We start from the raw sequence: 17,276 nt of genomic DNA on the forward strand, positions 1-17,276 counted from the left end.
ACCCTTTGAAAATTCAGACAGGTCACAAGCCATCTCCTTTCAGGGGAAGTACTCAGCACTCACTTCTATACCTTCCTGGCCAGAGGATATTGCACTTCCATTTCTGATTCTGAGGATGACCCCTGCCAGGGCTGACATGAATCCTGTTTGCTTAGTGTGACCCAGAACATATGGTGAATGCTGTGGTAGATATATCTCAAGTGCAGTAATCCCAGCCAATGTACAGGGCAAACTATTTGATTCAGCTACAGCGTAACTACAGAAGCATGCCAAAATATTATTTATATATTTATTTATTTAATTTATATACCGTCCCATAGTCGAAGCTCTCGGGGCGGTTTACAAAAGTTAGAAACAGTGAACATTAAAAAGTATACAAAATTTAAAACCATCAAAAATATAAAAACAGCAGTATCCATTTAAACAACAACAGTTCTGGGGTCCATTAAAGAACAAACAAACTTTGCATATGTTGTTCAATGCTGTTAAATGCCTGGGAGAAGAGAAAAGTCTTGACCTGGTGCCGAAAAGATAACAATGTTGGTGCCAGGCGAGCCTCACCGGGGAGATCATTCCATAATTGGGGGGCCACCACTGAAAAGGCCCTCTCCCTTGTTGCCATCCTCTGAGCTTCCCTCGGAGTACGCACTCGGAGGAGGGCCTTAGATGTTGAATGCAGTGTACAGGTAGGTTCATGTCAGGAGAGGCGTTCTGTCAGGTATTGTGTTCCCAAGCCGTGTAAGGCTTTATAGGCTAAAACCAGCACCTTGAATTGGGCTTGGAAATGTATAGGCAGCCAATGCAAGCGGGCCAGAATCGGTGTTATATATTTGAACCTTCTGGTTCCAGTTATCAATCTGGCCACTGCATTTCGCACAAGCTGCAGCTTCCGAACAGTCTTCAAAGGCTGCCCCACGTAGAGGGCACTGCAGTAATCTAATTTGGAGGTTACCGGAACATGGACAACTGAAGCTAGGTTATCCCTGTCAAGATAGGGGCTTAGCTGGGCCACCAAACGGAGTTGGTAGAAGGCACTCGGTGCCACCGAGGCCACCTGGGCCTCAAGTGACAGAGATGGTTCTAGGAGAACCCCCAAGCTACGAAGCTGCTCCTTCAGGGGGAGTGCAACCCCATCCAGAACAGGTTGAACACCCACCATCCGGCCAGAAGAACCACCCATCAGCAGCATCTCAGTCTCATCTGGATTGAGTTTCAGTTTATTCAGTTTATTATTATCCAGTCCATTGTCGCAGCCAGGCACCAGTTCAGCACATCCACAGCCTCAGCTGATGAAGATGAAAAGGAGAAGTAGAGCTGCGTGTTATCAGCGTACTGATGACAACGCACTCCAAAACTCCAGATGACCGCACCCAGCGGTTTCATATACATGTTAAACAGCATGGGGGACAAAACTGACCCCTGCAGAACCCCATACTGGAGAATCCACTGGGCTGAGCAATGTTCCCCAAGCAGCACCTTCTGGAGCTGGCCTGCCAAGTAGGAGCAGAACCACTACAATGCAGTGCCTCCCACTCACAACTCAGCCAGACATTCCAGAAGGATACCATGGTTGATGGTATTGAAAGCCGCTGAGAGATCAAGGAGAATCTCCTTGACCTCTCCTGTCTTTCTCTTGACATTTGGTATAACTCCCTTATGTACTGATCTTAACCTGAATTTCTTGGACAATGTGGACACATTTATTTATTTATTTATTTATCATTGCATTTATATCCCACCTTTTTTCCTGCAAGGAACTCAAGGCAGCATACATAATCCTCCTTCTCCTCTCCACTTTATCCTCATAACAACAATCCTCTGATATAGATTAGGCTGAGAGTGTGTGACTGGTCCAAAGTCACCCGGTGGGTTTCCATGGCCAAGTGGGGACTAGAACCCAGATCTCCTGACTCGCAGTCTGACACTCTAGCTACTACGCCACATTGGATCTCGGATAAACATCCTCTATACAGCCAATGCTTTTGCAGCTCTATTGAATGTGAAAAATGAAGGAGGACAATACAGAATATATTAGTGGCTCCTATTTTAATAGGGTGCAAATTGAACAATGTTGATTTTACTATATATTCTCCCCAAGCACTTCTTATTCACAATTATAGTTGCACTTACATCAGTGAAGATGCCCAGGTAATGTCAACAGTGCTTCAAGACAACCTGAAAAAGAAATCATTAAGACTGCATTGCAGGGCTGCAACTGAGGTTAATAAGCTCTAGGGATAAAGAACTCTTATGAAAGCTATAAAGAATTGGATTCAATAGTTATTGAATCTCTCACAGAAAGTAGCAAAGGTTCTTGAAGATAGACTAGCCTTATTTTTCTTGACATAAGTATGGATGGCTATTGTTGATAGAACCATTATAAGCTACTAGTTATCGGGGCATTCTATTATGCTTTCCCAATGGTATAATGAAATTCTGCAATGGCTATAGAAAAGATGGAAAGTCTTACTAATGGAAGCATTGTGACCACTGACTTCAGAAACTGCTGAATACTAGAGTTCACTTTCCAACTATGATCATATTATATTGTATTTAGACAACAAAGGCAAAAGAAAATGTGGATGGTCTCCTTCCATACGTTTAATAAAGCAATGCCAACAATACAGATTGTTAAATACACACAAGACAGATATGTAGAGGAGAGCCCTGCTGTGTGAATCAAATGTCCATGTAGAGCAGAATTATGTTTCCAACAGTGTCCAGCCAGGACTTCCCAGGCCCACCCAATATTAGTCAAAATCAATTTATTTGTATACCATACTTTCCACAATACTCCTGCTCAAAGCGGTTCACAAAAACATACCAATACAATAGCCATAATGACAATACATTACAATACATATAAAACGTATCAGTGGCAAAACTTGTGTTGGTTCATGAGTTATGGTTAAACTGAACACACAAAAGCTGGGAAATCATTTTTCCCAGTAACGTGTGGATCCCGCTGGGATCCGTAATGCCAGCCCCTTTTCAAACCACAATGTGCCTGGGGCATGAGCACCAGGTCATGTGTGGCAAGTGAGGAAAGATAGTAGCCCAGCGGGATCCACACGTTACTGTTGAACCACAGGGCTCTGGGACCTATCAGTCAACAGCTTGAGTGCTCAGACCTGTGAAAGTGCTAACCAAGCATGTTTAGGAACAAAGCAGAAAACTGAATCCAGATTTCATAGATATAAAAGTTTAGAACCACTCTGGTAAATTACTTTGAACTGAATGAGGCAATTAAGTAATAGTGAATGATAAAGCCTGGTGGAATTTAAATATTAATACCTCAAACAATGGGTTTTTTTTTAGTTGAACAAATAATTGGAGCTCTTAGTTTAGAGTATTCTACATTCCAGCACTCCTACCTTGCACCAAAACATGCTTCATATACTACAGTTCCCACCAGATATCATAGCTCTGTAAGGAGTAGATATTTCAAAATAATCTGCCAATTACAATATAGGTATTCCACTCATACAGGTGATACAATTAACTGGAACATTCCTTACTTCTGATTTTACCTGATTTACTTCCCAACAGGAGGTAAAATCATTTGCAGTTTACAAGGTAAGCAAAGGGGGAGAGAAAAAGGCTGGATTCTGATATGAATGTGGGTATACCATATTTTCAACTGGAGATATATTTTCAAATGCACATTCAAATTCTTCTCCCCTTCACAAATTGCTTATGAATCAATTATGCAGGACAGAAAAAGTAAATACATATTATTTTATTTTATTTATTATTTATTACATTTTTATACCGCCCAATAGCCGAAGCTCTCTGGGTGGTTCACAAAAATTATGGGGCAAGTAGCTAATGTGCATGCATTTATGCACATAAAATGCCAATACAGTCGTGTCAGCCCACTGCTACAATGTCTGATGTACAATTGTGCATTATTTGTGCGATGGCTTTTGGGGGGGGGGTTGTTGGGGTAACAAGAATGCTGAATTCGCAAAACCAGGAAGACAAAAATATTCCAAACACACTTTGGTTTTCCCATGGGCCTCAGAGAACTTGCAGAAGCAAAACAGAAAAAGTTGAAAGAAATCAAGGGACAGGTTTTGCACACACCTAGTGATCACTAAGGTGAAACTACATGGGACCTACCCAGAATACAAATGGTAGAATTATTTATGCATTGAACAAATATCCCTGATAACTATGCTTTTGAACGTGTCATTTTCCCAGTCAAATAAAGCATGCATTTGATGTAATTAAAGATCCCATGGCAGCATATGTATGCATGAGGGAGTTAAACCCTGCATCCTGGCTAAGTTCCAGTTAAAATAATTAAATCTTAAAATTTCCCAGCACTCTGTTTTCATTTCCCAGCCTCAGCTGCCATGTTGTTGCCAGGTTAGACCCCAAAGGAGACCACATTAAAGTGAGAGATGAAGTAATTTGTGCTTACAGTTAAATCTCCATGTCTTTAGGGATACTGCGGATGAAATATAATTTCCAACGAAGCAAGAGAAGCAAGCTATATCATTAATAGCTATCCATCACCTATATTTTTCTTCTTCGTGCGTTGGTGACACCTATTTTCATCGCTAATAATGCTTTCTATGCAATACTACTGATTACCTCTGCAGCCATGTGGGATTCAGGGAGTCATGGAAATAGGACAGAATAGAGAGGTGAGCACAGCACAAAGAAAAAAATAGAGTTGAAAGGAAAAGAAGGAAGATGGGGAAGGAAAAGAGACCACACAAGCCAAGGAAATCCAAAAGGAATGCACTTTCCCCACTCTTACCACTTGGAGGGGAGTTTTCATTCATTCAAGCTGAAAGTTGTTTCCGTCAGAATTCAAAGAGTCTCAACAAATAATGGACATGATAGGTCAGTCAAAACAGTGTGAGATTGGAGAATATACCTACCAGGCATTGAAGGAGTTCACAATAGTGGACTATATTCCCCCCTACTGGTTACCTCTAGGCATCACAGGAACACCACACCTCATAACCTCTTAAGCTACCCAACTGAAAACTGTAAGGTGAGCCATAGAGACACATAGGAAACACCCTCCACCCCACAATATTCCTCCTCTCCACCTCAGCAATCAGTGTGTGTCTGTGTGTTTGCTGTTTGATGTTCAAGGGTTCACAACCCTTCTCCAGCACTCATCTCCACCAAGCAGGATATTGCACTATGGAAGTGGTATGAAAGCAGTATATAAACAGCAGGAGCCACACCACTGCTTTATACTGGTACTGAAGTGCACTGACAACTGTTGGGGCCCATTCACACATACCATATATTGCTTTCATAGTGTTATGTCCTGCTTGGTGTAAATGTGTCATGGGCCCCAACAGTTGTCAGTGCACTTCAGTACCACTATAAAGCAGTAGAGTATGCAGAGCACTTCAATACTGCTCTAAAGCAGTAGTGTGGCTCCAACCTTTTATGTACAGTTTTCATACCGCTTTCATAGTGGAATATCCTGCTTGGTATAGATGAGCCCATAGTGCTTTCACAGGAAACCAGCATGCTGAACAGCCACAAGCAACATTGTACCAACTTTCATGCTAATTACTTCTAGGCCAAAACATATTAGCAGCATCAACACAGAGGAAGAGCAACGATTGCATAAATCCAGCAACAATGATTTCCTAGTGCCATGCCTCAGGTAGACCTACGGGTCTAGCGCGATGGAGGGGTGAGGATCTCACGTGAGGATCTCAGGATCACAAGATCTCCCCGTTTACACGCAGCGAGCAAAAGCCTTGGAAGAACAGGACGTCACGCCCGCCATTTTGGTTTTCACGAGCACTCATGTGCAAAAGGTCAGTTTTTTAAAAATAAATAAATCATTTTTCCCTTTCCCCCCACCTCACCCCCAATGGGTGCAGAGCTCCTGAGGAGGTCTGTGCCCTGTGCGCGGTTCCCAGCTCCTCTCGAGTAACCGCAAGGAGCTGTGACAAACTGCAATGCCTGCCCACACGTTCCGTGGTCTCGGGATCAGGCCAAGACCATGGAAAAAGTGGGCTGAAAGGGTAGAGTGATATCCCGAGGAAACGGAGGGATCATCCCTCCCTGCTCCCGGGATCCCCTGTGCATCACCCCGGGATATCACCCCATCTAGCTATGGACACTGTGATACATGGACATTTTCTATCAGGGTGCTTCATATTTTGCTTCGACCATCACTGGCCAAACCACAGTGCAAGTGCACTCAGATTTTGAAGTCAGCCAAACTTTGAGAGCAGCAGATATGCAATGTATGTTAATTGTTTATACTCAACAGCAAGGTATAAAAAGTGCTTGACAAGTACGAATCTGAAGGATTGTAGCCTCCTCACGAGGGAAAGATTATGAACAGGGTCCAAGCATGTGGTAGGGGTGTTGTTGTTAAGGGATTACGGGGCCTGAAAATCCAGAGATCCAAGTCCAGGCTGCAACCCAAATGCCATGAAATTGAGGCTAAATTAGGGATGAACAGAGAAGTCTATTTCCAGTCTGTGGCAGTTTCATGTATGTCCATTCATAAATTCATTCTTTCCCATGTCTAAATCACTCTAAGATATACTTTTTTAAAAGTGCATGAAAATTTGCATGATTTGTAAACTTGTTTTTTTTAAACATTCATTTTTGTACACATTTTAACCTAAAACACATTTCCACATGTATTTTGCTATGATTTGAACCAAAAAACTGTATCACAACATTTGGAAAAGTGCAAATATGGAAGGATATCTCTATTCCAATGCAAGTGTGAAATGGATTGAATTGCTTAAAAATGCAGACCAAACAAAATCCTTGATCATCCTTAGACTAAATCAGAGCGCTTACTTGACAACGTATATGGAAATTTATTGCCCTGCATCTATGTACCTCTTGTCCAGGTCTTGTGAGATCTGCTGGAGCCAATCAGAATATCCGAGAGAGCAGAACAAGCAACATTCTGAACAGTGAGTGAATTGCTGGCCAAGGCTCTCTTCAACAGACAGTATGCTTGAGCAGTCCATCCAGGACTTGCAGTTTGAAAGATTTGTGCTTTGCTATTTGATATGATTCCTCAAGACTACCAGTCTCATAATTCCTTGTACGTAGGGGAATAGGACAGTCAGTAGGAGGGACAAAGCACAATCATAATCAGGGACAGCAGTTTATGCAGTATATGTGAGTAAGAATGCAATTCTATGCCTGTTTAGCGGAAATAAGGTCCTACAATTCCCAGCATGAATTATAGGACCTTATTTTCTCTAAACATGCATAGGATTGTGCTCTAAACACCTTAGTTCAAAAGTACCGTTCAGATCTCAGCAATTCCCTTGTGAAACATTGCATCTGGGGGGGGGGACGACAATTGCAGCTAATTCTCAGTGAAATGTGGAAAGAGGTGAAGGATGCGGGCGGAGCGGGAGGCTGGTGCTGGACGAAGAAGAGCTGCAAGTGAGATATTGGCTTGAGCAGCAGTGTTGGTGCCGGACAGGCCACCGTGCCAATCAATCTCCCTGGGTCCCGGAGGACATTGGTGCAGCAGGTTCCTCAAGCTGGGGACCCCATGGCACTCGAGGACCCCAAGGCACCTACGAACCCAGGCGCCTCTTCTCCAAGGCCTCTTGATCTTCTCAGCCCTGTCTTCCGACCTGTCCAGATCAGACTGCGGTCTCATTCTGTCATCATGGGTGTTGGCCAGACTTCCCAGGTGATGGGCAGCACAGTGAGAAATATCCGGAGCCATCTCTGGTGTCATGGGAAACTACCCAGCATGAAGAGGGAAAAGGGATATTTCGGAAACAGCAGGGACCAAAATATTACAGGGGAAACCTGACAATGAAGAAGAAATCCTCTGTTTTTCATGGTACTGACATCCTTGAACTGCAGACGTCACAAGGAGATCAGAAAGGAAAGGAAAGGAACATGTGTGCGGTGTGTGAAAGATATTGTTTTTATACTGTTGTTCTTATGTTTTTGATGGTTTAAAATTTTGTATACTTTTTTAAATGCTTACTGTTTTTAACTTTTGTAAACCGCCCAGAGAGCTTCGGCTATAGGGCAGTATATAAATGTAATAAATAAATAAAAATAAATAACACAAATGTGCATAGCCCTATGGATGTTTTCTACAGTGCCAGTAACTGCAGTAATCGAAAGATGTTTCAGCAAGCTAGCACTCCTCAAAAACTGCAGTCATTCTACTATGGGGCAAGAATGGTTATGCTACCTAGCTGTTTTTTTCTGTGAACTGTTAACTTGCAAGGCAAATTGATTTTGGGAAAATAATTTATGGTTTTTTTCAATGAAAAGGGTTAGAAAAACAAAGCTCTAAAGTGAATTAGTCTATTTATAGTGAATTAATCTACTCAATGCCTGCAGTTGCATTGGCCCGTTGGATTTTTTTGAATGGACCAATGGCAGAAATATTTTTATTAGGATCAACCAAAAAGTTACAGAATAGTCAGCAAGCTTTGTAAAACTCTTCTTCACGCTGGAAATTATGGTATGCAAAAATAAGAAAAATAAGAAGTATTTAGGGCATTGTATAAAAGCCTCAGTATGGAACATGGTGTAATTTCAGAAATGTAAAAAATAAATAAAATCAAAATTAAAATAGAAACTTTTCTTTACTGGTTTGCTAGATTGCATGTATGCGACTGGATTTTTGTATGTGTGTATGCAGGGGAACTGGGGGCATGTTACAGATTTGTATTGGTACCCAAAAAATAATGCTTGGGCCCAGGTGATGAAAGCTATCCTAGACATCACATATACTACTAACACTCCCAATGTAGCAACTGATGATTGAACATGCCAAGGGTAAAATTCCAGAAATGAGAATGTACCTGCTTCATCTGCTCCCAGGAATGTGCCATAGTGTTGCTGATAACAGAATTGCAATATTTATTTACATTAGTCACAAGCCACTGCAAAGTGCTGCAGAGATCCTCCGCATGAGACCGAGTAAGTGTAGCTAAATGTTTATAACCACTGGATGGGGAAATTGCCATACCAGTGGCAGCTTTAACAGGTACATCAACATTTAATGCAATTCCAAAGAAGCCTTCTATCTTTTCAGAGAACAGGTGCTTAGGATGTCAGGCCAATAGCACTGCTTCCCTGAAATGCAATTACAAATCCTAAAGCCGGTATCAAACTAGTACCACTAGCTTTACCTCGTAGCTGAGGAACCTTATTGTGTTTCCAGATAATTGGGTCTGTTTTATTGGAAACATTAAATGCTTGTGGTATCCAAGTAACATTCTCTGTTCAACTAGGATAAATCTTCACCAGTCACAGGTTGCCAAGTTGCATTAGCATCCAAATTACGGTGGTATTATTAGAATCTCTTTCTGCAATTATGATGCATGGCTGCTTTTTCTGTGTACACAGATGTGGAAGGGACCTATGAAGTTAGCATAGACTTTATGTCCATCTGTATTCAAATTAGGTGAAAAGGAAGAACAATCTTATCTGTGAGCCTATAAAGAGCACAAAAGTAGACTTTGAGCACTGTCTTATCTCCCCAGGAGAGATAATTTTGAACATATTGCTCCCCACCACCACCCCAAAAGAAAAAAGGGGTACTCATTTACTAACCTGACAATACCTAATTAGCACTCCCTAATTAACTATCTGTTACATGATAACAGCAATTGCTACTGAAACTAGTTAATTCTTCTGTCTTTAGATAAATCACCCTAGCCCATTCATCTGAATAAGAAAATGGAACACCTCCAATGCTTCAGCAACAAACACCTATCTTCCTAGGGTTCCCCCCACCCAACCCCTCAGCATCATGTTAGTAACAAATCCATCAGATCTTTCTTCCCCCCCTTTATTTGGGTTAGATTTATATCCACTGAAACAGTAACACATACTATAAATTCAGTATTTATAATCTTAAGAAGCCTTATATCTTAAACAGGATGACATTTAAAGGCTGAGATCTCCTACAGCACATTCAGAGTATTTTCAGGATTTTAATGGATACCAATCCATAAAATGTCTTATATTCATAAGAACCGTACTTATTCAGCTCAGCTCATGAATACACTAAGGCAGAGTATTTGGAGTGGAGCCATTTTAGTCTCACTGAAGATAAGCCATTTAAGCCACAGTGGTTTAACTTGAAACAATTTAGACTCATTGAAGTCAATACAATTAAAATGGCCAAAATCCAAGTGCAAGCCATAATTATTTCATGGATCACAGGCATAGTGCATTGATTTGATTGTGTGTTACCCTAATTTTCTATATTTAGAGTGAACAATATTTTACATTCTTGCTTGCAAGGACACAATTTAATTTATTTTTAAACTCATTCAACAAGAGTTTTCAGAGGTAACATGCTGAGAATTAAACAAAATTATTGAGTGAAACTAATGTGGTCTCCACTCTGGTCCTGGGTTTCTGAATTAAACAAAAACCAGTTCCTAATGAAACCTCGTTAATCATTAAATCTGAACCTCACACCAATTAGAAATACATCCAGAGAATCAAACATCTACACAACAAACAACCCTTGCATCTAAGAAGTTATCATGCGACATACAAGTATAATATAGTTTCAAAGAAATTGAAATTTTATCAAAGGTACCTAGGTGATAAAATTTATCATAAGTACCTAGGGCTGGCATGTCAGTCAATTGACCAGTTACTGACCACCTATTAGTAGTTCCAATATTATTTTTTTAAAATTAAAATCATGAGGCTAAGAATACCACTGTTGAAAGTAGCAACTGTTTTTTTAATATTTTAAAAAAATGCTGCTGTTACTTTGTTGTATTTCAGATTTTATTCATTTTATATGCTGATCTTGGAATTCAAGGATAACAGCCAAAAAGAAAAATTGTTCAGTAAATTGTTCACATTTGTAGATCCCTTAGCTAATCACTCACTCACCTACCCAACACACACATACACACACTAAAAAGTAGCAGCAAAGACAAGAATCTTCAGCATTCTGTATGAAACTGAAAGGTCCTTCTACAGGCAAAGAGCTAAGCTGGTCTAGAACTTATTATTGCTAATGCTATAGGCTTAACTGTCATTGACATTTCCTAAATTCTAGAAATTCACAGTCCTTATTGACTGTTTTGATTCATTGTTCTTTTTGATGTATGTATTTCTGCATACTTAAGGACCCTCCAATTATATAGAAACCGCTATCTTATTTTTGAGTGACCCCATTTCATTTTCAAACTGATAGGCACTGTGCCATCTAAATTCACTATTAAGAGGGGATGATTTCAAAGACATTGTGTGAATACATGATGATGATGATGATGATGATAATGATGATTTATTACATTTGTATAACTCCCCATAGCCGAGGCACTCAGGGCAGTTTACACAGGAAAAAAACACTTAAAAACAATATACAAAATTTAAAATCACAAAAACATGCAACTTAAAACTGCAAAAACATACAAAAACAAACCCAGGCTAATTACATATTGCTAAATGCCTGGGAGAAGAGAAAACTCTTGACCTGGTACCAAAAACATAACAATGTTGGCGTCAGGTGGGCCTTGTCAGGGAGATTGTTCCACAGTTGGGGGCCACCACAGAAAAGGTCCTCTCTCTTGTTGCATACTCAGGATTACAATTTAGCCACAATTCTAAACCCATTTGGTCATACATTCTATTGATTTTAATGAGGGTTACTTCCAGAAACAGATTCCAAGTTGCATACCCTCAGTGGAGAAAAGCTGAATAGAAGTTATTTAAACTATACAAAAATATGACAAATTAAGGTGCTAAACAAATATATGGACTTTCAAAATCAATAGACCTATTAAGGTTCTTTAACTTAGAGCTGCAGTGAAACCACACCTTTTAAACTGAATGTGTGTGTTGTGTGCGTGTTGGGGTAGAGTGGGTAAGAATTAAACATACCATGGCAAAATATGATGGAGCAAACTGAAAGGATGAGTTTTTAGAATACCAGGAAGAGTGAAGGCAAAACATAAATATAGATAATGGATGCAATCTTTTATGTTTAGCTTGGTGGGCAGGCATTGAAATCCCCTTTGTGCTGTCTTCTTTGATAGTTAGTAGGGAAGTCAAATTCTGATGAAATGGTAGTGAAGTCTCAGCACTTTTTTTTAATGGGCTCAAGTGTGAGTCATTTTTCAAAGGAAATCTAAAGTTATCTTTTTACAGAATCCATTTTTTGTTTTTCTCTGTAAAGCCAAAATCAAAACATGCCATTTTTACTGTCATCTATTTATAACAGGAGTCCTATTTTATTTTATTTTAATTGCAATGTGAATGTTTGTTAGCAAGTCTTCATCAGCAGGCTTACACTGCTGACTGCACCACTGGTGTCTTAGTTGGAATACAGCAGCTCATTTGAGACATAAAAATGATTTCAAAGTGAAATATTTTCATCCTCCCCTCTACATCAGCATTTTTGTAAGCTGCAGGCAACACACTGCATCTGCAGTGAATCATACAGAATGACATCTTTAATGAGGGAAGGGACAGCAGAAATATAAAGTGTAACACAACAGTTCCATTCTAATACCATCACTACCACTTCCCTTCCCCCAGCAGATTAACTTTCATGCAGGAGTGGTTACATTGGCTATGATTAAAATTAATATGTAAAGTATTATTTCAGCAATGCCAGTAAAGCTGGCTGCAAACACACAACTCTTGATGCTCAAAGGAAGTGATAGAAAAGTTCCCTAGAAACCTTATCTCTCTTAACACAAGAATACCGCAGTGCAGGACAACCCTTTCCCACACCGTTACAATCCAATTCTAGGTTTGTAGATGCTGGCACAGAAAGCATACAGCAGTGTTCCAATATGCCATCTGGATATCATGCCTTGGTTGCCCATTGGTATGGAACTGACACACAATCAACCTGCCGATATGGATCCATGGGGAAATGACCTAATATTTCTTCACTTCAGTATCCGACTGACACAAGAGAAAGGCTTTACATCTGAACACAAAACGAGTCAATTGCCCTTTCGGAGCACACAGTTTTTCAGATTATAACATCGGCAAGAATTTCAAGCATAATCCTTGTGTTAACACACTCACTTGGCTGTTGCACATATGGATATTTGATAAGACACTTTAACAATGTGAATAAATAAAGTACTTGATAACCAGTTCCATGTTGGGTGGATTTTGAGTTAAATGATCTTTTGACTCTTACCATCGACGCAGGCTGGCCTTGCTCTCGTTGTACCGGCAATCTGTCCTTTTTTACATGCACAACGAGCTGTTTGTCGGGCTATAGTTCTTCGGGGCTGACTGCTATCTCTGTCCAAAGTAACAATCTCACATGTACCTGCAGCCAATTGACCTGGAAAAAGAACCAGCAACAGGTACCATAGTCACTGAATGCACTATAGGCAATCTATTACAGCCAAAAGAGTCATGACCTAATGTCATAGCAGACACTCCAAAACAAAAGGAAAGTCAGCTGATAGATATAATAAAAACAGAGGTGACATACAGTTTCCTTGCGTTGGACAAGTGAAAACTTTGAGGACTGGTCCCATCAGAAAACTGCTGTTTTCTATAAATGATTTCATGAAACAAGATGCTTTTAGTTTACTGAAAGGACAACCTACTTTTGTAGTTATTAAATTAAGTTAAAAAGCATGCAGGTATTGAATTACAAGAAACTAAAAGTACCAAAAAAGGTAGATTAAGAAATGACCTTGTCCTTTATCAAAAAGAGGTAGGAATTATGGGCTCCCACTTCCACCACTCAGTGGAATACAAATGCAGAAATAATAAATTGCAGAGAATTAAAAACTGTAGAATCATTTTGCTACAACTGATTTGCCTATCACAGTGATTGGTTCTCAAATCTGTATATACTGTTAACATTATTTATGTGAGCAAGAACAGGAAGAATGCATTTAGTTCTCAAACAATCTGAGACTTGAAATAGACATAGATATAGAAGTGGAGAATATTCTACACTTATGCTAATATCTGCAGTAAACTGGATATTATATAACAGCAAAAGTTTAAACATGCCTATAACAACTTGACAGAGCATAAACCACCTCAGTGGCATTTACAAAGCTGAATCCTGCAAAACTGAAACAATTATTTCACAATAAATACATTAAGGGTGCAATCCTATACATGTTTAGACAAAAAGTCGGACTTTTTTCTCCCTAAACATGCATAGGATTTTGCCTTAACAGGCAAATATAACTTCAATAGTGCAGTCTGACAATTATCATAATAGCATTTCTGTTAACAATTTCTTCCTCTTTTAACACACTATAGTTCACACTTCAAGTTATTATTATTTTCTGGCAAATAAAGAGCAAGAAAGCTTTCTCTAGGAAACATGGATGCAAGAACAAAAAGTGGCACAAGGCATACTTTCTGCATGGAATTACTTCATCTCTATGCAATTTCAGTGAAAGCACGAACACTTTTACTCTGTAAAATTGGAATGATCATAACCATATTTTAATCAAGTCTGGATCTTGGGCAAAAGGGTGGACAGAGAGAGAGAGATATCTCATCTCCTAACTATGGACCTCTTGTACACGTCAGTAAATGGGAGCAATAGGAATCCCACTGAGAGACAAAAGTATAAAGGCCTACTAGGAATCAGAATGGGATCCACCAATATTATGGAATAAGCATAGCATCCACCTAAGTGGAGTGTCATCCTGAACTAACAGGGCACTCAGATATGTTTACTGACTATGAGTAAACATCAATTGTCCCTCTCTCTACCACTATTGAGATGCCTCTGCAAGTTGTGCCACCTTGTCCACTCATCTAAAAATGGGATGATGACTAAGCACGTGCAGTGCCAAACGCAGTACTAGTTGCAATTAATCACTCTAGAATTCATGCAGGCAGAGAGGAAAGAACTATATAATTCCCAGTGACATTTGAATGTCCAAGACCAGCTGCCATTAGTAAATATATGGCTCATTAAAAATCCCTTCAGAGGGTAGGGCTGAATAACTGCCTTCTGCATGCTCAGTGTGGTCCAGGGAATAACTGCTCCTAAGGCCTTCGAAAGCAGAGTAAAACCTTATGGCAGACAGGAGGAAAATGGCAGAGAGTATCCAATGTACCGATCACCACGCCTCAAAATGAGGGTGGCTACGGTAATTTAGGATTCCCCCCCCTTCCAAAATAGGATCTTTCTGAGTTTCCTCTTCTATGAGGAACAAACAAGTTGGCTCCTATAGAGTATGTGATCATGCATCACTTGCACATCAGTACGGAGAGGACAGAGTGTCTTATACTCTAATGCATTTTGAAACACTTACATTACAAACAGATGCCCCAAAGGGTAGTCTTTCTCAAGTAGCACCACATTTGCCTTGGTTCAGGATTCCACTTGTAATTAGCGATATGTCTGTCATTTGAAAACTCTGCCCCGTGCTGCCCGCCCAGCAATTCTATGATGAGCAGCATTTTCTTTCTGAAATTCGGGAACGTTTTCTGGTGTGTGTGCATTCCCCTTGGAAATAAGAAGTAGTGCAAATTGCGATTGCAAATTGCACAACTTTCTATTTACCGGGGGGGGGGGGGGGGGGAAACCCTGGAAAATCCACATGCTGACCCACTTTGAAGCAGAACAAGTCAGAAGCAAGCCAAAGCACAAGGGCCTGAGTGGCTGAAACTCAGCAAACTCCACCCCCGAACGGATTCCTACTTGTAATTTGGGAGAACATAGCATATTGTGGCCAATCACAGCCATATATTATATACCTGAAGCTAGATTAGTTTTATTTGGGGTATTGTAAACTATCATGTGGCGCAAACCAGGTCATTTTGCTTTTGACTAAGCCTCGGTACCCAAATAGTATCAATAGAGAAAACACTGGTTATCGGAGCCTGGGAAATTGACTGTGCTGCTTAATTGATTGACTTGGCAGAGAAGGAAAGAATCATAAATAGCAGCTGTAGTTCAGCAGCCCCTGGAGGTCCCCAGTGGCTCTGAGATGCTCCTGGAGTCCACAGTAAAAATAATTAGCACTAAAGAGTTGGGCAGGAGCTTCCCCTACATGATGAAGAGGTAAGCCCTTTCTATATTATTTCCCCACCAAAAAAATACTGAAAAGCAGCGTACCTCTTTGAATAGTTGAAATGACTGTGGCTAATTCAATGAATTGAAAGGCAGTGAATGGAACCAAATTAATAAAAGAAAGTTGAACAGTTAGAAGCATTTGGACAAAGGGCTAGGAAATCTCTTGTAAGAAAGCTAGTATCTTCCAAATGTATGTTGATGAAAAAGATGTATTCTTACGAGTGGATCTAGAATCAGGTGCCATCACCAGTGGGAAAAAGTTGGCCAGGTGACCTTTCAAGAAAACTTTCCAGTGGTCGTGATTAAGTTAGAAATGCAGGGTTCCACTAGGGACTAACATAGCAAACAAAATTTTAAAACTATGCATGCACAGAAAAAAGGCATTATTTTCGATATATGTTCTCTCTTCCTGTATTGTTTGGCCGAAGGAATCAATAACCACTGTGCCTGGTTTATCCAGTTACTCTTTTTCTCCCATTTTTCCTCCTTCCTTTTATAATGACCAGAATGCAGTATCAGTCCCATACCAGCATCCACAATAAACTCAGTCAAAGGGCGTATAAATAGGGTGGGAAAGGAAGTCAATGCCAAAATTCACTGCTTGCATGAGGAGAAGGAGGAATCAACATTTTCTAGAAATATTTGTGTAAACACCCACAATGGGGAAATGGGTTAGCAAATTCAGATCAATTTATGAAACTGCCCCCAAGACTGTAAATAATACATTGAGTTCTAATGGAAACATTCTCATAGTAAGAGCCTTTTGACAACCTACTGTCACTAAAAGCTACTTTTGCTGTGACACAATTATGGGAGCAACAGGAAGTACATTCCTTTGAGTTCCTGTTCTTCCATCTCTGGAAGAGGACACAGAGAACTCCTAATGCTGTAAGACGGACAAGTAGAACTTCACGCCATCTTGGCAAACTTGTCCCCAAGCCTGCCTTTACCTAGGTAACATAACTGCAGTGATGGTAGTATATGTATGGTGAAATAAAACCTCTCACACCTACTGATTTTCTCCAGAAAATGCCTCCTCCTTTCTCTAAACAGACTTATTTTAGAGCCTGCTGAATGGGTAAACAGTTTAAAAATTGGGGAGCATTTTCAGGGGGAAATTGGTGCCTGTGGAAAAGGCTAAGTATTCCCTTCCTGTTCCATTCTCCCTGCAAAGACCAACTCCCACATTTAGCATTCCAAGGCCTTCAAATCTCTTTTGACCCAGATTATCAGGCAGGTTATTTCCCCTTCTCAAAGGAAGGAAAACTTTAAAGGA

General features: G+C 40.2%; 1 protein-coding gene across 2 annotated transcripts in view; it reads right to left on the bottom strand.

Annotated features, from left to right (window-relative positions):
* The window catches only part of TAFA5 (TAFA chemokine like family member 5), a 360,511-nt gene that overhangs the window by 145,390 nt on the left and 197,845 nt on the right, over nt 1-17,276 (bottom strand). For both annotated transcript variants that reach the window (XM_063134111.1, XM_063134112.1), the window contains exon 2: nt 13,133-13,282. In XM_063134111.1, the coding sequence (XP_062990181.1) occupies nt 13,133-13,282 (150 nt within the window). The remainder of the gene's footprint in view (nt 1-13,132; nt 13,283-17,276) is intronic.

The sequence above is a fragment of the Elgaria multicarinata genome, chromosome 9 (assembly GCF_023053635.1).
Source record: "Elgaria multicarinata webbii isolate HBS135686 ecotype San Diego chromosome 9, rElgMul1.1.pri, whole genome shotgun sequence".
In the NCBI taxonomy this organism is placed as follows: Eukaryota; Metazoa; Chordata; class Lepidosauria; order Squamata; family Anguidae; genus Elgaria; species Elgaria multicarinata.